This window comes from Bos grunniens, chromosome 2, assembly GCF_055505025.1.
Source record: "Bos grunniens cultivar Pamir isolate PY7600 chromosome 2, Bosgru_T2T1.0, whole genome shotgun sequence".
NCBI classification, from domain to species: Eukaryota; Metazoa; Chordata; class Mammalia; order Artiodactyla; family Bovidae; genus Bos; species Bos grunniens.
The window spans coordinates 5,603,013-5,628,593 of NC_141166.1; the positions used below are offsets into that span (position 1 = coordinate 5,603,013).

Below are 25,581 nucleotides of genomic sequence, written 5' to 3' on the forward strand. Positions count from 1 at the left end.
CACCAGGCAGAAATAAAGGGAAAGGGTATTGGGTCTGGTTGGGTGGGGGGGAGTTGGACAGGATGAGGCAAAGCAAGGAAGCGTAAAAGGGCCTGGGAGAAAAGAAATGTTTGGCGGAGCCTGTTTCACAAGGGCGGGAGTCATTTCCTGACCAGTCTAATCAGCTTTCCCAGCCCTTCTCCCGAGCACGCCCCTGCCCTCCAATTCTTACCATAAACAGCGTCACGGGGACCACTGGCAGAGAACGTCAGCCCCGTCTGGCTGCAGTCAAGGAGACGGCCCTGAACGGGACGGGAGTTTCAAGGGTGGTATGGAGACGGAGGTCCTGGGGTGTGCTGTGGGGCTGCGGAGGGTACACACAGCCCCGGAGCTCACAGGGGACACTGCTGAGCCCTGGAGACACCTGAGCGCCCCCGGGCCCTCCTGGAGCGTGAGAAGAGCCTTCTGGGGGCGGGGAGGGGGGGCCAAATAGGGCGAGAGCTGCCCAGCTCCCCAGACTCTCCAAGCAAAACATCGGGGAATGCAAAGTGGGGGCTCCCACTGCCTCCCAGGGGCCTCATTTCTGTGGCAACATCCCCTAGCAGCTAGGCTGTTGAAGAACCATCGCTGCTCACCAGACCCCAGAAGCAGCCAGCATCCCACTGTGCTCAGCTGGCTCTGGCCGTGACCTTGAAATGCCAGACCAGTGTCAGGGGAGGCATGTTCTGCGTGCTCTGGCCCACGGAAGGGCCGAGTATCTCTCTCCTTCACGGCCTCAAGGCCACCGAGATAAGAGGCCCAAATAAAGAGTCCCAAGGAACAGCCTGGCTGTGCTCGTTACAGCGAGTTCCAGGCAGACCTGTCAGATACAACCCCGAATGATGGCTGGGAGGAGGTGGAATGCCTCGACTTCCCTCTCAGCTTCAAACTTCCTTCCTCCTGGCTCCACACCCCGCTGGTCAACCTCGGCTCAAGTCCCCGCAAACGTTTACTAAGTTCTAATGGTTTGGGGGCTGCGGGCTGGGTGAGGAGGAGGCACTGGGCAACTCGGGACACACACGTCTGCTGGCGTGAGGCCCGCAGCTTGACAGGCCAGATGGACAACAGCGTGGTCCACACAAGACCTCTGATTATGCGTGGAGTGACGCTACAAGGAGCAAGTCCAGGGGCTTTACACAGGATGGCGGGGGAGGCCCGGGAACGCCGCGCTGGAGCTCTGGGAAGGAAGCATGAAGATGTGGAGTGACTTTGGACGTGGTGCTTGGCGGCCTTGCCCACCAGTCCACGGCCGAGTTCCCCCTGCTCCCCCAGCACTGGGCGGGCACACAGCAGCCTGCAGCAATGGGCACAGAAAGAACGGAGCCCAGAGTCTATGTCTGATGAGGAAGATGCTGTATCTGGGGGCCAAGAGGGTGCTGAGGCCTGGGCCCAGGGGAGACTGGCAAGGGGAGGAAAGGAGGCGGGGGGAGGGCAGGGAGGGACAGAGGATGAGGCCCCCGGGGACTGAGCACGCTCCGTCCCCAGCACCTGCCCACGCGGGCTGGGGCCGGAGCCCGGGGAGCAGGCCAAGCTCCTCCACCGCCCCCCACCCCACCCCGCCTGGCTCCTGTGTCCCTTGGGACCATTCACCTCCTCTCCTTCCTCCTCACTCAAGGGTACCTGCGACCCCGCAGACTCCTTGCGGGACAGGAGCCAGGGTGAGACGGCCAGCTGGGAGCTCGCTGCAACAGACCAGCAGAGCGATGGAGCGATGTGGGGGGTCAGGGTGGCAGAGAGAAGGACCGAGAAGCCCGTGGCGGAAGCACGGGAGGAAGCAGGAGTCGAGATGCTGCCAGGTCCCCCTGGCGGAGCCGGGGGCGCTGAGCTACAGAAGTGGGCGGTGGAAGGCAGGTTCGGGGAATGGAACAAGCACTTCGGATTTCAGATATTTTACATTTGAGATCTATCAGACATCCATGTGGAACCTTGGGGGCAGTTGACAGAGCTGCTGTCTTGAATACTTTTAGCGCAAAGAGGCATAGAAGTATACACATTCCTTAACATTGCCTAGAGGGTTCTACAGCATGCATTCTCCGTGGGGGTAATACTGCTCCTAAACGGGGGAGAACATTAATTCTTGAATAGCAGAAACACCTTATTTTTTTTTTTTTCCCTTTGCTGTGCCAAGCAGCATGCGGAATCTTCGTTCCCTGACCAGGGATCAAACCTGTGCCCTCTGCAGTGGAAGCACAGCCTTTTTTTTTAAAGTTTTTAAAAAACGTGGACTATTTTTTTTTCCCTTGGTTGAATTTTTACAATATTCCTTCTGTTTTATGTCTGTGATTTTTCTGGCCGTGAGGCATGTGGGATCTTCGCTCCCCAACCAGGGATTGAAGCCACACACCACCTCCCGCCCCCCACCCCACCGGCACTAGAAGGCAAAGTCTTAACCACTGGACCACCAGTAAAGTCCCTAGAAACAGCTTATTTTACGAATACACACAGGGCTTCCCTGGTGGCTCAGTGGTAAAGAATCCACTTGCCAGTGCAGGAGATGCGGGTTCGATCCCTGGGCTGGGAAGATCTCCAGGAGAAGGAAATGGCAATCCTCTCCAGTACTCTTGCCTGGAAATTCCATGGACAGAGAAGCCTGGCAGGTTATAGACCACGGGGTCACAAAAGAGTCAGACACAACTTAGTGAGTGAGTAAACCACAGTAACAGTACAGAAACAAGCACACAGCATATCTGTGGGGTTAAAATTTTCAGGAGGGGGCGGTCATTAAAAAAGGTTGGGAAACACTGCCCTGAATGACCTGGGCCTCGCTGCCTCGCCGCCTCCAGCTCAAGCCTGTCTTCTGTCCCCTCCCTCTGGATCCCACACCCCTACCCCAGGGCCACCGTGCTCACTGTGCCTCCTGCCGGCTGCGCTCTTCCCCTCACATCCTTGTGGGCTGTTCTCTCTCTTAATTCAAGCTTCTGCTCAAGGGGCCCCTCCTCCACAGGCCCATCCTTCCTGATCACCATGGCTACAGTGACCTCTCCCTTCCCTGGTCTTGCCTCCTACTTGATTCTTTTTCAAGGCCAAATCGGAAAGGAGTACGTACGTCAAGGCTGTATTTTGTCACCCTGCTTATTTAACTTATATGCAGAGTACATTGTGAGAAACGCTAGGCTGGATGAAGTACAAGCTGGAGTCAAGATTGCCAGGAGAAATATCAATAATCTCAGATATGCAAATGATACAACACTTATGGCAGAAAGTGAAGAACTAAAGACCCTCTTGATGAAAGTGAAAGGGGAGAGTGAAAAAGTTGGCTTGAAACTCAACATTCAGAAAACTAAGATCATGGCATCTGGTCTCATCACTTCATAGCGAATAGATGGGGAAACAATGGAAACAGTGAGAGACTTTATTTTGGGGGGCTCCAAAATCACTGCAGATGGTGATTGCAGCCATGAAATTAAAAGACGCTTGCTCCTTGGAAGGAAAGTTATGACCAACCTAGATAACATATTCAAAAGCAGAGACATTACTTTGCCAACAAAGGTCCGTCTAGTCAAGGCTATGGTTTTTCCAGTGGTCACATATGGATGTGAGAGTTGGACTGTTAAGAAAGCTGAGCACCAAAGAATTGATGCTTTTGAACTGTGTTGTTGGAGAAGACTCTTGAGAGTCCCTTGGACTGCAAGGAGATCCAACCAGTCCATCCTAAAGGAGATCAGTCCTGAATATTCATTGGAAGGAATGATGCTGAAGCTGAAACTCCAATACTTTGGCCACCTGATGGGAAGATCTGACTCATTGGAAAAGTCCCTGATGCTGGGAAAGATTGAAGGTGGGAGGAAAAGGGGACGACGGAGGATGAGACAGTTGGATGGCATCACCTACCCGATGGACATGAGTTTAAGTAAACTCCAGGAGCTGGTGATAGACAGGGAGGCCTGGCGTGCTGCAGTCCATGAGGTCGCAAAGAGTCAGACACGACTGAGCGAGCGACTGAACTGAACTGAGCTGAAGTCTTTACAACCACGTCATTTATTAATGCATTAATTTGCTGACTGTCTCCCCTGAGGGAATGTAAGTTCCACAAAGAAAGACTGCTAAATTCCCTCCACGACCCCGGGCACCTAGAGAAGCTGCTGTGGACAGCACGGAACTGCTGAGAGAGCGAGGGAAGGTGTGTCTGGGGCTGCACAGACAAAGGTGTCCATCACTCAGGCCCGAGGGAGCAGTCTCGGTTTCCGAGTGAAATCAGGCACAGTTGATTTTCTCCTGAGGAAAAGCTTGGTTTCCTGTAAGACACCCCAGACCATGTTTACATCCCAGAAGTGGAGAGCGGCCTAGGAAGAAGGGGCTGGGCAGTGTCTAGGACCCAGTGTGCGTGCGCGCTCAGTCACTGAGTCATATCCGACTCTTGCCACCCCATAGACTGTAGCCCGCCAGGCTCTTCTGTCCCTGGGATTTCCCAAGCAAGAACACTGGAGTGGGTTGCCATCTCCTCCTTCAGGGATCTTCCCAACCCAGGGATTGAACTCACGTCTCTTGAGTCTCCTGCACTGGCAGGCGGATTTTTTTTTTTTTTTTTAAAACCACTGAGCCACCAGGGAAGGCCCCAGGACCCAGAAGGGGGCCATATTTTGAAAACGGTGGCACTTCCAGGACCCTAGTGGTCTGGAGACAATTTGGCAGCCCAGGGCCAGACAACAGGACTCCCAACTGCCTGGGTACTTCCTTCCAGGGACCCCGAATTCCAGAAACTTCCTCCGTCACTTCCCCAAAGTCCGGGAGAGGAAAGAGAGCAGCCCATTTAATCGGCCTACTTCTTCCCCTGGAAGTTTTTATTGGAACACCCTTTCCCACAGCTCCGGGGGAGGAAACAGACACTGGGCGGCCGCAGACATGGGTGCCAACTTATAGGCAACAGGTTGGGTCACCGGTCCAAGCTCACACCAGCAAGTGGCTGAGGCCAGAGCAGAGGCCTATGCTCTCTCACCATCTCTTTCCCCTCCTACAGGTTGGCCTGGAACACCAGAGGGAGATCTGAAGCAATCCAGCTGCCCCTAAGAAGCCCTGGACACCCACGTCCATCCTTGGATCAACTCATCACTCAATCCATCTAGGGACTTCACCGGTGATCCAGCGGTGAAGAATCTGCCTGCCAACGCAGGGGACACAGGGTCAGCCTTGGGTGGGAAGATCACACATGCCACAGAGCAAATAGGGCTTCCCTGGTGTCGCTACTGGTAAAGAACCTGTCTGCCAATGTGGGAGACATAAGAGACTGGGTTCGATCCCTGGGTCAGGAAGATCCCCTGGAGGAGGGTATGGCCACCCATTCCAGTATTCTTGCCTGGAGAAACCCCACGGACAGAGGAGCCTGGCGGGCTACAGTCTACAGGGTTGCAATGAGTCAGATACAACGGAAGTGACTTAGCACGCATGCACGCACAGAGCAACTAAGCCCACACACCACAACTACTGAGTTTGAGCGGATAGAGCCCAAGCTCTGCAACAAGAGAAGCCGCCGCAAGGAGAAGCCCACACACGGCAGGGAGCGGAGCCCCTGCTCAGCACAACCAGAGACAGCGCAGCACGGCAACCAGACCCAACGCCGCCAAAAAGAAAGAAATGATTGACGAAAAAAGCAAATCCATCTAACCACCCCGCCCCGCACCAAGCATGAAAGAAAAAGAAGGGCCCGCTGCTGCGGGAATGACACTGGATAGAAGGCATTCCACATGCAGATCTTGTCCACAGAGTTTTCAGCGTGCACAGAAGATGAAGCTACGCTCGACAGTAAATACTGGAAAGATAAAACAAAATGACAACAGAAGAGACGTCACAGGGTAACACGATTAACCGCCAAGTCCCTGACAGACAGATCTGATGCCATTGGGATGATTCCATCTGTATCTGGTCAGGAGTAGAAGAAAGATAAACCATTAACTTGGGCTTTAGGGAATCTGCGTTACTTGAATTGTTACAGTTCAGTTCAGTTCAGTCGCTCAGTCGTGTCCGACTCTTTGCGACCCCATGAATTGCAGCACACCAGGCCTCCCTGTCCATCACCAACTCCCGGAGTTCACTCAGACTCACGTCCATCGAGTCAGTGATGCCATCCAGCCATCTCATCCTCTGTCGTCCCCTTCTCCTCCTGCCCCCAATCCCTCCCAGCATCAGAGTCTTTTCCAATGAGTCAACTATTCGCATGAGGTGGCCAAAGTATTGGAGTTTCAGCTTCAGCATCAGTCCTTCCAACGATCACCCAGGGCTGATCTCCTTCAGAATGGACTGGTTGGATCTCCTTGCAGTCCAAGGGACTCTCAAGAGTCTTCTCCAACACCACAGTTCAAAAGCATTAATTCTTCAGCACTCAGAATTCTTCACAGTCCAACTCTCACATCCATACATGACCACTGGAAAAACCATACCCTTGACTAGACAGACCTTTGTTGGCAAACTAATGTCTCTGCTTTTGAATACGCTATCTAGATTGGTCATAACTTTCCTTCTAAGGAGTAAGTGTCTTTTAATTTCATGGCTGCAATCACCATCTGCAGGGATTTTGGAGCCCAAAAAAATAAAGTCTGACACTGTTTCCATTGTTTCCCCATCTATTTCCCATGAAGTGATGGGACCAGATGCCATGATCTTCATTTTCTGAATGTTGAGCTTTAAGCCAACTTTTTCACTCTCCTCTTTCACTTTCTTCAAGAGGCTTTTTAGTTCCTCTTCACTTTCTGCCATAAGGGTGGTGTCATCTGGATATCTGAGGTTATTGATATTTCTCCCGGCAATCTTGATTCCAGCTTGTGCTTCTTCCAGCCCAGCGTTTCTCATGATGTACTCTGCATAGAAGTTAAATAAGCAGGGTGACAATATACAGCCTTGACGTACTCCTTTTCCTATTTAGAACCAGTCTGTTGTTCCATGTCCAGTTCTAACTGTTACTTCCTGACCTGCATATAGGTTTCTCAAGAGGCAGGTCAGGTGGTCTGGTATTCCCATCTATTTCAGAATTTTCCACAGTTTATTGTTACAAGTAGGCATCAATTATTTTTTTTGCATGACTCATCTTAGAATATAAAATACAGTAAACTTGACAAGTACATAAAATTTAATTGTAGCTCAAGCCTGGAGAGGCCCTTCGGTAACCACAGAAGGCATAATGGGAGAAGCAGGGTTGACAGAGTCTTGCGGGACTGGGAGGGGGTGGGGAAGGTATCCAGATGGCAGAATAGCCTGTGCTAAAAGCACAAGGTAGAATGCCTAAGGCGAGGGCCCGGCCTCAGGGGTGACGCGTCCAAACGTATCTTTCCCCTGATGAAGTGAGGACACCCTCCGGTCTCCCCAAAGCCTACGAGGGCAGCCTCCTCCGGCAGCGTGTATGGATGGCAGAGGGTCTTCCAGCTGAGGCACCTGGGTCTCATGCGGCTGAGGTCGCCCCCCTCTAGCCAGCAGGCTGCCAAGATATGCCACGTGGCACTTGGTCCAGCTCAACCCACCTGCTAAAGATGTCCTTGGATTTCCTCAGAGGGGGCCAGAGCAAACCCACTGTTCACAGAAAGAAGTGGCTAGCCCAAGGTCACGGGGCAAGCTGATGGTAATGGCTGTCCTGCCCGACCAGCTGATAACAATCCTCACTGGCCTCTGAATTCTCTCCCAGAGAAGCCGCCCCGACCCAGGCCAACCTGCCCAGCCAGGCCCCCTGTGTATCCAACCCCTCCCGAGACCTGCTGGCTGACCCCATTGTCTTGGGGGAGCTGAAACCAGCCTGACCTGGAGCCCAAGAATGCACTGGACCACGCGCCTGCATATTTCGCTCACCTGCTCACCTGCTTCCTGCCCCTTCGGGAATTTCCCGGTATCAAGAGTCCCAGGTATCAAGGTCCACAGGGGAGGGGCCGTTTCTAGACTGATTTTCAACAGTGAGCCTAGGGGGAGGGGATGCCAGGATATACCTCGTGGGGAAGGTCTCGGTCATAATGACGTGAGGGGATCCCGGCTACTTGTTCATTGGGCCCCAGCCAGGTCTCCCCTGGCCCGGAGAACAAAATCAAGCAGCTGTCAGGGAAAAGAGATGGCAGGGCAGACCATACTTCTGGGCTGCTCCATGACCTCTGTGCACAGCAGAATCAGTAGAGAAAGATGGGTCTGAGGCCCCAGCTCCACCGTTTCCTAGGAGACCTGTTTCCTTTGTATTTGTGAATCACATCTGTGACATGGGCATATACGCCATAGCTTAAAGAAAATAATACAAGAACCCAGCATAGTCATGGACACACCCACACCTCCTTGGGGCTTCCCTGGCAGCTCAGATGATGAAGAATCTGCCTGCAATGCAGGAGGCCCGGGTTCGATCCCTGAGTCGGGAAGATCCCCTGGAGAAGGGAATGGTTACCCACTCCAGTATTCTTGCCTGGAGAATTCCACGGACAGAGGAGTCTGGCTATGGGATTGCAAAGAGTCGGACAAGCCTAAATGACTAACACTTTCAGACCTCCTTCTGATAAGAGGCTCTATCAGGGCTTCTATAAGAGAAAAACAAACACCGTGTATTAATCTGAAAAACCGTGTAGAATCTGAAAAAGCTGGTATAAACAATCTCATTTACAAAGTAGATAGAGAGTCACAGATGTAGAGAACAAACTGACGGGTGCCAGTGGGGAAAGCGGAGGCATGGGATGAACTGGGAGATTGGAACTGACACAGAGACATTACTGATACTACATATAAAGTAGGTAACTAAGGAGAGCCTACCGTATTGCACAGGCAACGCTGCCATAGCGCTCGGTGGTGACCTGAGTGGGAGGGGGATACATGAGCATGTGTAGTGACTCACCTCACTGTGCAGCAGAAACTACCACAACACTGTAAAGCAACTGTACTCCGATTACTTTTTTTTTCTTAAGAAATAAGTGAAAAGTGAAGTCACTCAGTCGTGTCTGACTCTTTGCGACCCCATGGACTGTAGCCCGCCAGGCTCCTCTGTCCACAGGATTTTCCAGGCAAGAGTACTGGAGTGGGTTGCCATTTCCTTCTCCAGGGGATCTTCCTGACCCAGGGATTGAACCCAGGTCTCCCGCATTGTAGGCAGATGCTTCACCGTCTGAGCCACCAGGCAAGTCCAAGAAATAAAAGAAATAAAACAAGCAATAATTACTCTCTCTGTGACCAGCCCATGAATCCTTAGGACACCCCGGCCAGTACTCTGAGTTGGTTCCCACTTCATAGGTGAAGGGCTGGAGCAGGCGGGGCAGCCCTCTGTAGTCACACAGCCTGTAGGGAGGGGCTGACCTGGAACTCACCCATCCCCACCAGGAGGAGGGCAGTTCTGCTGAGCGCCTACTGGGTGCCAGGCTCTGGGCCAAGCATGCTAACCCATCACATTCGAGATGATATCCACAGTAACCTTGAGTGTCAGGCAACATCATCATCCACCCTTTACAGATAGTGAAACGATCTATAGAAGAGAGGAGAGAAGGCGGGTAGAAAAGGCGGGTCACTCGTCCAAGGCCACACGTGATTGGCTAGCCTGTTGGGGCTCCCGATCCCACCGGGCCCTGACCTGGGGTCAGGGGCTTGTACACAAGGTCCTGGCTGTTGCACGCCAGCTCAGTGCAGCTCCCCGCTCTCAGGGACAGCAGGGATGGAAGGCCAGAGTCAAGACTGGAGGCCACCGCTGTGGGGGCGGGACAGGGTGTGGGGATGGGCTGAGTCTCGGCCGAGACCCAAGGTCTTCCCGATAAGACCCACGATCCTCCCAGAAGCAGCAGATCAGGATCCAGGGGTGCCCTCCCCAAAAGCCAGCCCCGGGCCCGCCTGGGGAGGCAGAGGGCCCGTCTGCCTTTCTCCACAGTCCCTTCTCGGTGTGAACTGGTCCCCTTGGCTGAAGCCCCTGGACTGGCAGGGTGTCCCTGGCAAGCTTAGCTTCCCTCAGTTTCGTCGTCCAGGAAACGGGACCGCAGTTTCTAGGTCCCAGGGTAACCGTGAGGATTAAGAAGGCAGTGGATATAAAGAGCCTGGTTCACAGCCCGGCACGGAGCAGACACTCAGCAAGCGCCGGTCCGTGTCCTCCTCTCCTTCAGACTCTCAACACTTTGTGCTTCCTGCAAGTTCTCCCCAGAAAGACGCACAGGGAGCTGTACCATCGCTGGTGCCCAGAGCGGGCAGCGTGGGACAGGAAAGGGACATGTGGCCAGGATTCAGGCAGTGGCACTTCTGCCACCTACTAGCCCATTTTGGGGAGCTCTCTGGACTTCCGGTTCCTCATCTATCAAGTGGGGTGAGCAACAGCTCCCTAGCTCCTACGGGAGCAGGCTCACAAGGAATGGTTATCTACAAAAGAGCTCTGTGAACTGGCAAGTGTTGGGCAAAGGCGAAGTGTGAATAACAAGAGTACCACCAGCACAGCCAGGGGCCACCACAATACGCCTGGCTCCAGGAAAGTGCTTATAGATGTTTTTCCATTTAATTTTCACAACCTGGAGGAGGTGTGGTTCCCACTGTACTGATGACAAGAAGCCCAGAGAGGTTACATCACTGACCCAAGATCACACAGTAAGTGGCAGAACCAGGACTCGAATCCAGGTCCTGGTGAAGGACGCAGAGGCACTAGCCCATGTCGTTATCCCACCGAGACTATTCTCCTGCCGTGTTTTTCATTTTTTTGACCACACTATACAGCATTGTGGGATCTTAGTCTAGTCCCCAGACCAGGGATCAAACCTGTGCCCCTTGCATTGGAAGCACATACTCTTAACCACTGAACTGCCCTGGAAGTCCCCAAATACAACTTATTTATTTTGGGGCTGCACCGTGCAGCATATGGGATCTTCATTTTCCAACCTGGGAACCTGTGACTCCTGCAGTGGAAGTGTGGGATCTAAACCACTGGACCATCAGGGAAGTCCTCTGTTCTCCTGCTTTGGTTGGTGATCCCTGCCCAGTCTCCAGCTGTCTTTAGATGCTGGGGAAAGGATGTCCCTGAGTTCCAGTCTGGCCACCACAAACATATTTGCCTTCAGTTCTGAAATAAAAGGCTGGGTCCCCTTGCAAAGGCAATTGGGTGGCATAAAGCATGCAGGGGGCTGTGTTATTCCTGACATGGGGTTCCCTCAGCCCCACCTCCACCCACCACCTTTTCTGATCCTCAGGGAGACAAGGAGGTCTCCTTGTGCCCAGGAGCTTCTGGGTACCAAGGAGAAGTGGTGGGTGAGTTTCACCCTGTAGTAGCCACGCCCCCTGGGGCTGAGGTGAGAAAGAAAGGAAAGGTGTCCTTAATCTGGTTTGCTAATTTCCACTTTCATCTTAAAGACACAGTCTCCTGAAATTCATAATCATCAAGTTACAATCTTTTCCTGTCTCATAGGAAGGTTTCTGTCCTGCTGAGAAGATCTACCCCTTTTTAGAGGCTTCCCAGGTGTCACCAGTGGTAAAGAATCTGCCTGCCAATGCAGGAGATGAGGGTTCAATCCCTGGGTCAGGAAGATCCCCTTGGTGGAGGCAATGGTAGCCCACTCCAGTATTCTTGCCGGGAGAATCCCATGGGCAGAAGAGCCTGGCGGGCTATAGTTCATTGGGTCACAAAGAATCAGACATGACTGAGCCCTCTTTTAGATGTCTTCTTCAGTTTACCTACTTTTGAGTATTAAGAAGGTTTTATTTTTTAAGAAAGTATTTTTTTTAATTTAATAAGTATTTCTTGAATCTAAGTTCTATCATTGATGAATTAATGGACTGACTTTTCACGATCTAGCTCCTATCAGCATCGAGGGTCCCAGGATGGGGCAGGGGTCAGCAGGAGACAGTCATGGTGAAGGTCTTGGTCCCAAAGGGCTTCAAGTTGGGACCTTTATAGGTTACAGCACGGCGTGTTTTGGTTCCACATATAGAGGAGCACCCTCAGGGGCAGATGCTAATTCAACAGACGCTGACCAAGGACACAGCCTCAAACCAGACAGACGTGGGATCCTAACCTGAGGATAAAACCACCAACACCAAGGTCAACTGGAAGTGCTAACGGCCCAACAAGGTATAACGCGAGGAACTTTGGTGAGACGGCTTAACACGCAAGCCGGACTACCATGAGGCCAAGGAAGACTCCGGCCTTTGGACGACTCTCAGATAAACCGTTGTCAGAACCTGGATCGGCTCACAACCTTAAAATCTGGACCCAGCATGCTCAGCCTTCATTCCTTCTGCTCACAACTTGCAAATCTCCCAGTCAAAACCAGTCCAAAACTAAGCCACAGCTTGAAGCCATAAACTACGACCACAGCTACAGTTCTTACGCACCTATGACGTGCCGTACATGCCACGCTAATGCTTCACACAGCTGCTCTCTAGTTCTTGAAACTCTGCAGTTTGGGCCTTACTAGTCCCATCTTTACAGATGGAGAAGCTGAGGCTCACTGATAAGCAACTCAGGATCACACACCCAGAGATGGGGCAGACATTCTAACCCAGCCTCATCTGCTCCCAACCGTTTCGCCTCCCCATCCCGCCAACCTCGCCCTTCAGCTGACCCTGGCGGGTGCAGAGGGCAGCCCCCCTCTGCAGCCCATTCCCCAGTGCCCCCAGCGGGTGCCTACCGAGGAGGTGCTTGATGATGGCTTGGTTGTGTTCCCAGAGGTTGCTGAAGGTCCCCCAGCGTGAGTGGCCATCCGGCACGGGGTTGGCTTTGATCCAGCCGCCACAGGCATAGGTGAAGAAGTCCTGGCAGGGGTCCACCGTGGGGTCCATGGAACTCAAGATGGAGCTGGTCACCGAGATGCAGGCCTCACTTAGGCACACCGAGGGCGCTCCTGGCAGGGGTCAAGGGTAAGAGGTCAATGAAGGGCAGGCAGAGAGGAGGCTATGGAAATACAGTGCAGGTGGTCTAGGGCCCTGGGGTGCCAGGCCCCACCCCAGCCCTGACCAAACAGAGACAATCACTAGAACACGACAGAGACAAAGATTTCAGGGGATTTATGATCTCCTGGCTTGTAAAATAAGACTTCCGTTGAGTTGCCTAAAATCCTTCCTGTGACTTTAAAACCAGAACCAAGGTGCTCCTTTTAATCAGTCCTTCCATAAATATTCATTGATTTTAAAAAATTATTTCCTGATGCTCAACAAATTCATTTACTCATTCATGCATTCATTTATTCAACAAAATAATTACTGAGCATCGTTCAGGTTCTTTGCTGAGGGCAGGTAGGTGTGTATGTGTGTGGTGTGTGTGTGTGGTGTGTGTGTGTGTGTATGTGTGTGGGGTGTGTGTGTGTGTGTGTGTGTGTGTGTGGTGGGAGATTTAAAAGCATAGTCTTTTTAAATAATTTCATGGGGGATGCAAATTTATCTAAGAAAAGTCAAGACTACAGAAGGAGAAATGTCCGTTATTTATTATCCACGCGCTCACTGAGGATACGTAGAAATGTCTGTTATTTATTGTCCACGCGCTTACTGAGGATACGTAGTCCACACCAAACGCATGACCCGGACAGCATGGTGCCAGGACTCAGCGAGAAGGAAAGACTGAGGAGTAGAAGACACCATGAAAAATCACTCCCACTGGGTATAAGGCAGGAGAATCATCTCACTGAATTTTCAAAAAAGCAAAAAGGAAACAACCCTAAGAGATCACTTTGCTTAAAGCCACTTTTATATATTGGGAAACAGAGCCACAGGGAGACTAAGCACCCTGCTCAGTGGCCCGTGGGGTTTGAGTCCCACCCTCTCTCTGCTTTGGGCCTGGAAGGGAGCTCTTTCCGTGATGACTGGCCCCCCGGCGGAGGGCTGCCAAATCCTGCAAGTGCCCACAAAGCACAGCGAACAAAGAAATCCGCTTCCTCTGAGCTGATTCTATGGGCTTCCCTGACACGGGTTCAATCCCTGGGTCGGGAAGATCCCCTGGAGAAGGGAATGGCAACCCACTCTAGTACTCTTGTCTGGGAAAATCCCATGGACGGAGGAGCCCGGTGGGCTACAGTCCACGGGGTCGCAGAGTCGGACATGACTGAGCGACTTTGCTTTTCACTTTGAGCTGATTCTGTAGGGCCTGGGGCAGAGGCCGGCAGACAGGGCCCGACTCCGGCCCTGAGGTCGGTCAGCGGGCTCAAGCGGAGGAAGCAAGCCGGGAGCCGCCTGAGCAGGGTCCGGCCCCAGGTGGTGAGACCAACCTGACCGCAGGAGACGGGGGATCTGCACCGCCTGTTGACCCGAGCACACAGGCAACCAGAGGGGACGGTCTCCCGATAACGGGGGCGAGACCCCCATGGGCAGATGAGGACAGCGAGGCTCTGAGTGTCCCCTGGCGGCGTGGGAGCGCCCGGACTGAACCCGCTCTGTGCTGCTTCCGCAACACGGAAGCTGGGTTCTTCCTACATCCCCGCACCGTCGCTCGGCCAGCCCCAGCCGGGGCTGCTGCGGCCCTTCTGTTCCCACTGCACAGGGAGGAGGCTGGCAGGGCAGGTGCCAGGGGCTCCTTCCTAGACCTGGGTGCAAAGCCCAGCTCTCTGCCTCTGGCCTCGTGCTGGCAACCTCATCCCTCTGAAGCTGGGTTTCTCCATCTGGAGATGAGGACGAGGAGGACCAGCTGCCTGATGATGAGGAAATAACCTTATGGCTGGGCAGTGGGGGCAGGGGACTCAGCTCCCTGGAGTCCTAGGGTCTGAGGTTCCCAGATCAACCCTCAGAGAGCAGAAGAGAGTGCATGGGCTGGCAGGGCTGCTCATCATCTCACCTGGACACACAAAACTGGCCGGGGCTGGGCTAGCAACCTGTGTGCTAATTAACATCTGATGACAAACGCAAGGTCTGAGAGTGGACGAAGGGCTCAGAAGGGTCGCACAACAGAACAAAAATCAGGGCGATTCTACTTCCAGGTATTGGGCTGGTCAAAAAGGTTGCTCAGGTTTTTCTGGAGGACGTTACAGAAAACTGGAATGATCTTTTTGGCCAACCAATAATTTCCTATTTTGAGATGACTGTACAACAATTAAAGATTATTGAACCGTTAGGCATGAAAATGGGCTTCCCTTGTGGCTCAGCTGGTAAAGAATCCGCCTGCGATGCGGGAGACCTGGGTTTGATCCCTGGGTTGGGAAGATCCCCTGGAGAAGGGAAAGGCTACCCACTCCAGTATTCTAGCCTGGAGAATTCCACGGGATAGTGTAGTCCACGGGGTCGCAAAGAGTCGGACACGACTGAGTGAAAAGAGATAGGAACTGGTAGGGGACATGGCACAATTTTAAATACCTCTAGACGAGAGCTTTTGGTTGCATGCCTTGCTTTTCAATCAAGGAAATTTACCAGAATCTTTATGAGGGGGTGGGGGAAAAGAATTTCTGTGTCATCTGAAAAAGCCTATTCACTATTATGATATAACTTCATATTTGGAAAAGGAAAAGAATACCTATTGTTTTTATACAACTAACTGCAGGAAGTCAAGCTTGACAAATACTTGGCTGGTGGGAAAACCCAGAGGCCAGCTGTAAAGAGATCAATTCTGAGGGAGCAAGACGCAGAATCTGTGCGTGTGTGTGTGCATGAGAGAGACAGAGAGCTATCTGTAGTTATTACATGGGGCCTTGGTTTTAAATAAGAAACCCGTCGCCAGGAATCAGTCAGACCTGACAGTTCTTCACTGAAGCACCTACTCTGCTATGCACACAGCAATACTTAAGCGCCCAGGTGATACTTGGGCAATAATTGCTTGGCTATTTAACTATTATTGGCTTGTAGATCCCTTAGCAACAATCCTTGGCCTAGCAGGTGCTTCATGTACATTTGACTAATTAATTCATAATTTCTAGTTCCTCTCATCCCACGTCAACACCTTCAAAACTCAGCCCAGGCTCTCTCTCCTTGGGGAGACCTCATCCTTCCCTGGTCGCCTTGGCTGTCTGGAGGCCTGCTGCCTGAGCACACTCTATTTTGTGTCATGGCCGTCTCCCTGTCTACCTTCCCCACTAGGCAGTGAGCCTGAGGGTAGGGCCAGTATCTTGCATGCGTGTGTGCATGCTAAGTCACTTCAGCTGTGTCCACTCTTTCCGACCCTATGGACCGAAGCCTGCCAGGCTCCTCTGTCCATGGGATGCTCCAGGCAAGAACACTGGGGTGGGTTGCCATGCCCTCCTCCAGGGGATCTTCCTGACCCAGGGATCAAACCCTAGTCTCGTATCTCCGGCATGGGCAGGTGGGTTCTCGACCAATAGTGCCACCTGCAAAGCCCAGGGCCAGCATCTTACTTGCATTTATACTTCCTTTGCTCAGCAAACTCGGCACCTGGCACCTATCCATTGAGTGTTTGTTGAATTAATGAATAGCTGAATGAATAAGAGAGCTTTGTCCAGCTTTTGGTCACCACCTGTAGATGCAGAAATATTTCTTCCCTTTAGGTCGTGCATGATCCATCGAGAAGGCGGGAGCAGGTCCCAGATCTAGCTAAAGGTTAGCGGCTCTGGATGGTGCCTGGCCTCAACACTAAGGGAGACACTTCAGAATATTTTCTGGAAAATGTATTGTTTGTTTTGCTGCCATTGTTTGCAAAACAACTGTAAGTTTCTGGAAAGCAGGGTGCAACAGGAAGGTGGATAAATATGTATTTAAGTGCTCAGACATAACTTACAGGTGCGTCTTTACAGAATCACCAAAATTGGCGTTGACCTGCCCAATGTCTGCCCAGATGTGGATGATGCCAATCACCAGCATCTGGGGCAGCCACTGCTTTCCCAGGCTCAGGCAGCTGATAAAGACACATGAATGGGCTCAAGGGTCACCGTATCCCCAGCCCAGCTCCACCCTAGGGGGAAGAGTTCCCCTTACCCAGAACTAGGCTGGGGAAAACCCGTCTGGAGCCCTGAGACAGACGGGATAGACTGAAGCAGGATTCCTCCCTGTGGGCCCCACCTAGCAACTACAGACGTGTGTGTGTAGAAGCCAGGCCTTGGGAGCTCCCTTCTGGTTTCTGATGGAGAAACGTCCTGGGGACTTCTAGGGGCAACCCCAGGGCAACAGTGTATGTTGGAATCTCATCGGCTCCATGCACAGGGCCAAGAGCTGGGCAGACAAGGCTGGAGAGGGCCTGCACTGCCCGGAGCTAAACCTGCTTCAGGATGAAGCAAGATGGCAGCCGCAGGACAAGGGTGATCAGCAGAGAAAGGCTCTTCCCACTTTGTCTTCCTTCTTGCTCTTTGTTCCTTCAATCATTTATTTATTCACTTTGCAAAGTATCCTACGGCATGGAAGCATTATGCTGAGCATGCATGGTAAAGAAATCACTAATTAATCAATCAGATATGCAATAATCACCTGTTGGGCTAGGCACATTTGGTAAAACGTCTACAAACCATTAAAAAGTCAGTTAAATAACTAAGCAATTATTTCTTAGGTACCACCTAGGCGCCTGACATAGAGTAAGCACTTGTTCCATGTTTGTGGAATGAATAATGAGGGAATGAATGAATGAATAAGTGAATGAATGAGTGAGTGAATGAATGAGTGAGTTAATGAATGAGTGCTTGATCCAGGAGGGATGGGAGGATGACTCAGATGAAGCCCTGCACTCTTTTCAGGCCCTCAAACCCCTTCCCCACCCCAATGCAGTGTAGCCAGTCATGCAGGCCAGCAAGTTCACAGCGGAGAAAGCTGGAGTTGATGTTCCCAGGTCCTATGGAGGTTCACAATCTCTCTGATGGTTTGAGCACCAGGTGACCAAGTCAACGGGGTTAAACTCCTGGCGAAGCCCCAGAGACTGCTCATCCAGGTGCTTCTTGCCATCAGAGAACTGGATACAAGGGCACAGAGCAGAGAGAGATCCCAGAATTAACTGGACTCTCATCCCTATTAGCTTGGATCTGCCCTTTTCAGGTCCGTAAGAGCTTACGGAGCATTGATTCTTTGAGAGGCAGTTGCTACATACACTCAACCAGACACAGAGAACCAGCCTCAGACCCCTAACAGCGGGATCCAACTGGGGTCTGATCATATTACTATACAAGGTAGGACAGAGAAATGAGATGACAGAGGTACGCAAAGGTCCCCTGGCTCAGAGAAGAACAGCTTTCCTGGGGGTGGTAACACACACTGGGGTGTACCATCAATTACACAGAAGACAGGGCCTGAGCTCAGGCGCCCGCCAGCCCATGGCTGAATCCTTCCCGTACCAGACACGGGCAAGCCGGTAAGTCTCACTGCCTCAGTTTCCTTTGCAGAAAACGGGGCCAGAAGCAACCACACCTCACAGAGTGGCAGCGAGGAGGAAAGGAGATTGCATCTGCAAAGGAGAGGCAAGGTATTCGGTACATGGAAAGTATTCAGCAAACGGAAGCCATTACTGCCGTTCTGTTGGAACTGTCGATGGGCGACAGGGCCAGCCCGTGTGTCTAACCAGCCTGCATCCTAACAGTAAGAGAACCCGGAACAGAGGCCAGAGACGTTCTACCAGGCACCAGGTATGTGACAGATGTTATCTCGAATCCTCAGAGATCGAAGTGGGGTCTGATCATATTGCTACACAAGTTTGGACAGAGAAACGTGGGCTAGTTGTGGGAGAGATTCAAACTGACTACCGGTCTCTCCATGTAAAGCAGAAAACACACAAGCTCTGAGAGATTGAATGACTTGTCCAAAGTCACACGGATAACAAGTTGCCAGGCCAGGATTCAAACTCACCTCCTCCTGACCCCCAAACTTTATCATCACCCATCCCCCCACCTCCCAGGCCTCAGTCTGGGGCAGCCACCCCAGCTCCCCCAGACCCAGCTCCCTCCTGAGCCTCGGAGGCCAGTCGCTGACAAGCAGACAAAAGCCCGGGGCAGCAGTGAGTGGAGCCCATGACCCATCACAGACAGAGGCACCTACTTGTCCGGTACTGGATGCCCAGTACTGCCAAACAGGCCACCACTGCCGCTGCCAGGAGCGCCACCAGCACCACCAGCCGCTTCTCCACCGGGGTCCTGGCGGCCCAGCATCTCTGGCCGTTCCGGGGGCCTCGGAAGTTCACCTGCAGGGAAGGAGGCAGGCGGAACGGGGAGGACGTGAGCCCAGGGGCCTCGCTGCCCAGGAGGAGGGGGCTCCGCAGCAGGTCCTGGCCCCGGGGAGACATCAGGGCCGCCCTCCCGTCTCAGGGGTGGTCTGGTTCCCACGGAACCGTTCTAATCCAGGAGAGGAACGGCCACTCTGCTCAGCAGCTCGGAGTCAAGCAGCCCAGCCCAGCCGCGCTCGTGTTTTCTGTGTCACCCGATCCGGGTAGAAGGGGAAAAAAGAGAGATCGGATTTTCCCCTGTTCCTCCAGTAAGGAGTTCAAAAAAGAACAGGATGTTTGCACTCGCAGGCATCCAAGGAGCATCCGGCTGGGCTCTGAGGCTGACACAACCACCAGCCTGCACTGCAGCACGCCGACAGGGGCGCAGGCAGCCGGGGCCACCGGGGCCGCCACGGCCCCACGAGGACTCTGCTCTCAGCTTCTTTTTACAAATGAGGAACCCGCAACCCGGAGGGGTGAGCCCCTTGCCTCTGCTCACACGGCTAGATGGGTCGAGCTTGGATCTGGGTCCAAAGGTATGGACCCCAGAGCCCACCCACGGGTCAGAGCATTGAGTCCTGGGAGATGTCAGTGGGGAATGCAAAGGGGAAACAGCTCCATCCGAGCAGGTCCTCAAAGGGAGGAGAAAACGTTCTCGGCCTAACTCACAGTCAGCTAAACAGGAAAAGAGGTACAATGAGAGGAAGTGGAGGGTGTGACAGGGCCTTCCAAGCTGAGGAGGGGCCCACCAGCCTGCAGCGCTCAGAGCCCAGGGCCCAGCCTTCACACCCGAAGCCCGCTGGGGGCTCCCCTCTGTTCCACGAGGTACTTCCTGCCGAGGCCAGGGCCGCGGGACAGGAAGGGAACCCTGCCGGTGGGGTTCAGTTCAGTGACATTGTGGCCACGTGTTAACAGTCGAGCACCCGCTCAGGGCCACATTGGAAGTACAGAGAGGACCAAACCTCACTTTCAGCTCTCACTGCCCAGCAGACAGAGAGATGCAGAAACAGACTGGGATAGGCAGGGGTCCAGTCAGGGAAGGCTTCCTGGAGGTGGGGGCCCCTGGGCTGGGTCTTAAAAGAATAAGTAGCAGCTGGTCAGGTGAAAGGGGAAGGAAAGGGAGAAGGAGGGGGGCAAGGCCTGGATGCTAAGGGGTGCTATAAGCCGGGTTACGGGTGGGGGACTTCTTCCCAGGGCTGGAGCGATGGGATTAGATTCACCCTTTGGAAAAGCCAAGGTGGAAGGAGAAGCAGGCTGGAGGGGAATGAGCATGGAGGCAGGGAGGCCCACAGCCTGCCAGGGACGATGGGGAGACCCAGCCTCCGACCTGAGAGTGGCCCCAACTGCTGAGAGGACGGCTGCCCCTGGGGGCCACGGCACAGTCTTCAGGGAGCCTGACACCGACGCCTGGGACCCCGAGGCCAGTCACCTTAGCGAAGGGCATCGAGCGGCCTCATGGTCATCACTGGCTATTTTCTAAACAGGAAATGACTGGGGATTGCTAAACTAGTGAAAGAGGAAGACAAAACTTTTGTGGGGGAAAAAAAAAGATGATGGATTCTAAAACCGAGAAAGGGAACTTGAGGCTTGGTGAGAATTCTGTGGAGGTCCAGGAGGCTGGGACACGAAAGCAGGTACAGGGAGGGGCGCGGTCTCCTGAAAGCCCTGAAGTGTGAGTCACTCAGTCGTGTCCGACTCTTTACGACCCCATGGACTATAGGCCGCTAGGCTCCTCTGTCCATGGGATTCTCCAGGCAAGAAACTGGAGTGGGTTACCATTTCCTTCTCCAGGGGATCTTCCTGACCCAGGGATCGAACCCGGGTCTCTTGAACTTCAGGAAGATTCTTTACCACCTGAGCCACCAGGGAGCTCCCCTGAAAAACCTTTTTAAAACGGTGAGACATGAAGATTCTGACCACCCTCCTGGTGCAGACATAGCCTGGGACAATGCTGACGCGCTCACAGCCTCAATGTCTATGAAGCGCTTTCTCAGAGGTAGCAATTCCCTCGCCCAGTTCATCAGGGGCACTGAGATCCAGAGGGGTCCCCAGGGGTTTGAAGCAGGCGCTGCCTTGTCTGGGGACGCTGACATTTGTTCTCACTCTTTCTGTGCCATGGAACTGATATCCCCTTCTGTCTCCCCCGCTGGGCCTCTCAGTGACCCCAAAGCTCAGCTCAGGGGGAGACGGGCGGAAAGCTAAGCCATGGCTAACCTTGGTTGAAGAGGCACCAGACCCCTGGGAAGCCAGGGAGCACAGCTGTTGGGGCTGGAAACCCTGTCTTTTTTTTTCGGCTGCACAGCAAGCACAGTATGTGGAATAGCTCCCTGACCAGAGATTGGTCCTGCGCCCCCGGTTTGGGGAAGGTGGAGTCTTAATCACTGGGCCACCAGAGGAGTCCAGGAAACTCTTTTTTAAAAAACTATTTTTTTAATTGAAGGATAACTGCTTTATAGAATGTTGTATATGTATACCTATGGCTGATTCATGTTGATATTTGGCAGGAAACTCGCTCTTATGTGGACAGAGCAAGGTGCGATCCGAGGAAGTGAAAGAGAAGAGAATGAAGAGACAGACAGAAGGAAGAGGACAAAGGGAAGGAGGGCAAAAGCAGCGATCACGGCAGCTAATGTTTGAGGGCTTTCTGGTTACCCGTGTTAACTCTATTCTGTTGCCGGATGATGCTATTCCATCTTACCAGCACCCCCAAGAGTAGGCGTGGGTATTAGCTCCAGAAGGAACACAGGAAGCGGGGGCCAGAGAGGGTGATAAGAAAACTCACATCTCCCCCGAGCCCACAGCATCAGCCCTGTGGCTGCGCTGCCCACCAGGAGCAGCGAGTCGAGCCGAGACTCACTATTTAATATCAAACAGACAGATGGTGTTCACTGTAAAACGCAAACAGAATTAAGTCAAAATTAAATTAAACATTCATAATTCCAGGGAGAAAGGGCAAGTGAAATTTGAAGACAGGGTTTTTTAGCCTTTGTATGGTTCTTTGCTTGATTTGAATGACCAGGCAGAAAGGCCTCTTGGTTTCTGGACAAGACTTGCCTCTGAGGGCCGAAGTCCAGATGCAGTCTCCCACGGCAGGAGAAGTCACCAGGAGACTGTAACGGGGTCAAGAGGCCACTCCAGGAGAGGCTGTCCAGTTCCCGGGTGCCGTGGCCGGGGCTGGGCCTCCAAGCTGCTCTTTGGCTCAGTGAGTCCCTTCCCCGCCCTGCCCGCCTTTGGGAAATGGGGGCATGTGGATCATGAGAGAGGGGTCTCCAGCAATGTGGAGGGTCAGAGGGTGAGTGACAGGCAGCTCACTTGGTCTCGGGAGAGGTAACTGGGCACAGCATCAGCCAAGGAGCAGAGCTTATCCTGGAAGATGGGGTGATAATCACCAAGAATGCTCCACTCGCTGGCCGGCTTAGCATCCTAGCGACTGGTCCTGGGAGGCAGAGAGAGCATGAGACAGAAAGATGCCTGGAAAGAAAGGTAGAGAGGAAGACCAACAGGAAACAGAGGTGGAGAGAGAGAGGAACGGTTGAGCCATCCAGCCCAGGAGTTCCCAGGGTTGCCACAACCAAGGGAACAAAGCCCTGCTGAGGGATAAATATTTGGTTACAGAAGTGAGCACCTGGCTCCGCAAGGCTCCCAGCAAGAACGGGTTCCACGGGCGAGGACAGGACACCACGCCTGGGGCCCAGGAGGCAAGCCAGCAGCAGAAGGGGTGGGGAGCCTGGCTTTTGGAGGAAGCAGGGGGTCCACACGGAAGGCAGTTGTTTCCTGAGACACTGCCTGGTCCGCCAGTGACCTGAGCTGAGCGGAGCGGCCAACAGGAGTCAGTCTGGCCAAAGGGTTGGCAGGGAGCCCACCCCCTGCAGCCCAGAGGCCAGACCACCCCGGGGAGGGCTGGCAGGGAGACGGGGCCGCCTGCCTCCGAGTCAGCCCCTCGGAACAGACAGACCGTGACAGCCTGGCCCTGCATGATATCCTGTGTTAGGCTGGGGAAGTTTCTTCCAGGACAGTTTCTACATGGCGGGCTTCTGGCTAAGGTCACTGGGACCAGGCCAGAGTGAAACTATGAAGCCCTGCCGGCCTCTCCGTTTCCTCCGGGAGCCCTACCAGCCCCTCAGCCCCACTGCCTGACTCTTCCAATGGCTGAAAGCAGCTTGAATCAGTACCTGATGGGGGGCAGGGGACTCCTTGCATCTCAACAGGAATCCAAGTCTAGTATTTAGAAGATGCACCTTCCAGCTGTCAATGACACAGGAGAAAGGGCATGACTGCGAGAAGTCAAAGGTCAACCCTGGCTTTATCAAGATCGCAAGTGTGTCCCTGGGCAGCCTCTGGACCTCAGTCACCTATTTTTACATTTTTTTATTTTATGCAGACTAGGGGATCTTAGTTCCCCATGCAGGGGTCGAACCTGTGCCCCCTGCATCCCTGCATTGGAACTGTGGAGTCTTAACTGCTGGGCCGCCAGTGAAGTCCCAGTCACCTATTTTTAAAATGAGGAAGCAAATGAGGTGCCAGGTCTGACCAGTTCAGATCCTAGAACAACTCTAAGGTCAAGAGTAAAAAGATCGAACAGGCAGATGGAGTTGAAAGAGTGTGCTGGAAAGCAGAGAGATCTTTTTAAAGTACTTAATGGGACTGTCTCTGCAATTGCCGACAAAAGACAGCTCTGTGCATGAAGGGAAGCGGTGTGGGGGAGGGATTAGAGAAAACCACCACTAAGAATTAAATATCTTGGCTTTCCTTTTTCTTGAAAAAAAAAAATTTTGGTTTTTTAGGGGTAACTGGATGAGCTTCAAAGGTTTTGGTAAATAGTTGTGGCCTTCTGTGGGAAGCTTCCCTGGTGGCTCAGTGGTAAAGAATCTGCCTGCAGGGTAGCAGACCTGGGTTCGAGGGTTGAGAAGATCCCCTGGAGGAGGGCACGGCAACCCACTCAGTACTCCTGCCTTGAGGATTCCCTGCAGAGGAGCCTGGTGAGCCACAGTCCATGGGGTTGCACAGAGCTGGACACGACCAGCGTGACTAAGCAGCAGCAGCAGCGGCCTCTGCTCCCCAGTTTAGGCTGCAGGGGCGTGTGCATGCTCAGCTGTGTCTGACTCTGCGACCCCGTGGACTGTAGCCCTCCAGACTCCTCTGTCCATGGAATTTTCCGGGCAAGAATACTGGAGTGGGTAGCCATTTCCTACTCCAGGGGATCTTCCCCACCCAGGGACTGAACCTGTTTCCTCTGTTTCCTTACTGGAAGGAGGATTCTTTACCACCTGGGAAGCCCCAGCTGCAGGTATAACTTTAGTTATTTCCCTTTGAGCCACTGAAATGGTATGGTATATACCGGGAGGTACAGAGACAAGGCGGCCAGTCTGAGCGAAGAGACAAAGCTCTTGCGTTTAGGGCATCACTGAGATATCACGCCCGGTGAGCTTTTATCATGATCCCAACCAAATACATTTTCTGTGCATTACACTAGGTGCTTCCACGTGTATTGTCTCATTTCAATCTCTGCAACAGCTCTGACAAGTGGATTATTATCAACCCCATCTTGTAAAAAAAAAAAAAAAAAGCTGGTTAACTGAGTAGCTTCCAGGTCTCAGAGTCTGCGAGAGGCAAAGCTGGGGCTCCGTGTCAGAGCTGGGGCTTTAAACTCTGCACTCAGTCCACCCTGACGAATTTTAGTTGATTGCAATGAAGTTGTACCTCACATATGAGATCAAGGAAAAGAAAAATCCTTTCAGGTGAGGTACAGGTAGAAATTTGCTCCAGCTAAATACAACACTTTGTCAGCATGTTCAGGCAAAAGGTGGCAAGTTTGGCTGAAAGATGCAAATTGTCATTTACTAGTGTTGGTATTGGCAACTCTGGAGTTCCAGGAACAACAGGCTTCAAAATCTTGAAAAATCAAGTAGCTGATTTTTATAGCTGCCCGTCAAGAGATGGAGATTTGGTGTGCGGGGAAGAGGACTAGATCCATTTTAAAAAGCCTAAAATTGAGGGAACAGTTGTGTTTCTAACAATTGCTCACAGGAAATTATTCGAAAGGCTGGAAGCTGGTCACCCACAGTGTTATGGATACTGGGCCTATTGTCCAATGGTAGCAGATTGAGTAAATGTACTTTTATATATTGGTACCATAAAGTATTATGATATTTAATGGCAGTATGTTTTGGAAGCGTTGTTTCGTTTTTTTGGCTGTACTACAAGGCTTGCAGGACGTTAGTTCCGGGGCCAGGGATCGAACCCCAGCCCTCAGCAGTGAAGGTATCAAGTCCTAACCACTAAGCCATCAAGGAACTCCTTGGAAGTATTTTTAAAACTGAGGTACAGCTGATGTTTCAGAAGTTTCTAACAACACAAAAAAATACTTATGAATTGGCATTAAATGGAAAAAGTAGGACAAAATGTTATGGATGTGGAGTGAGCTCAATTATAATAAAAAATATATATAAGCAAATGTGAAAAACTAGAAGTAGTTATTTCTGAGTGGTGGGGTTACTGTCTCTTTGTAAATATTTTTTATACTTGACTCTTTTTTTCACAAATTAGTATGCAAAATTGTTATACTGGAAAAAATTCCCTGTGATTAAAGACATAAAATTCATAGAAAACTC

The 25,581-nt window shown here is 52.4% G+C and overlaps 1 protein-coding gene across 3 annotated transcripts in view; it reads right to left on the bottom strand.

Moving 5' to 3' along the window:
• The window catches only part of ECE1 (endothelin converting enzyme 1), a 125,235-nt gene that overhangs the window by 36,123 nt on the left and 63,531 nt on the right, over positions 1-25,581 (bottom strand). For 2 of the 3 annotated variants that reach the window (XM_086327084.1, XM_086327076.1), the window contains exons 3-4: positions 18,808-18,949; positions 12,555-12,767 (exon numbers count right to left, since the gene is read on the bottom strand). In XM_086327084.1, the coding sequence (XP_086183210.1) occupies positions 12,555-12,767; positions 18,808-18,949 (355 nt within the window). Of the gene's footprint in view, positions 1-12,554; positions 12,768-18,807; positions 18,950-19,459; positions 19,620-25,581 lie in introns of those variants that run through there. The other variant, XM_086327089.1, reaches the window with a different exon arrangement.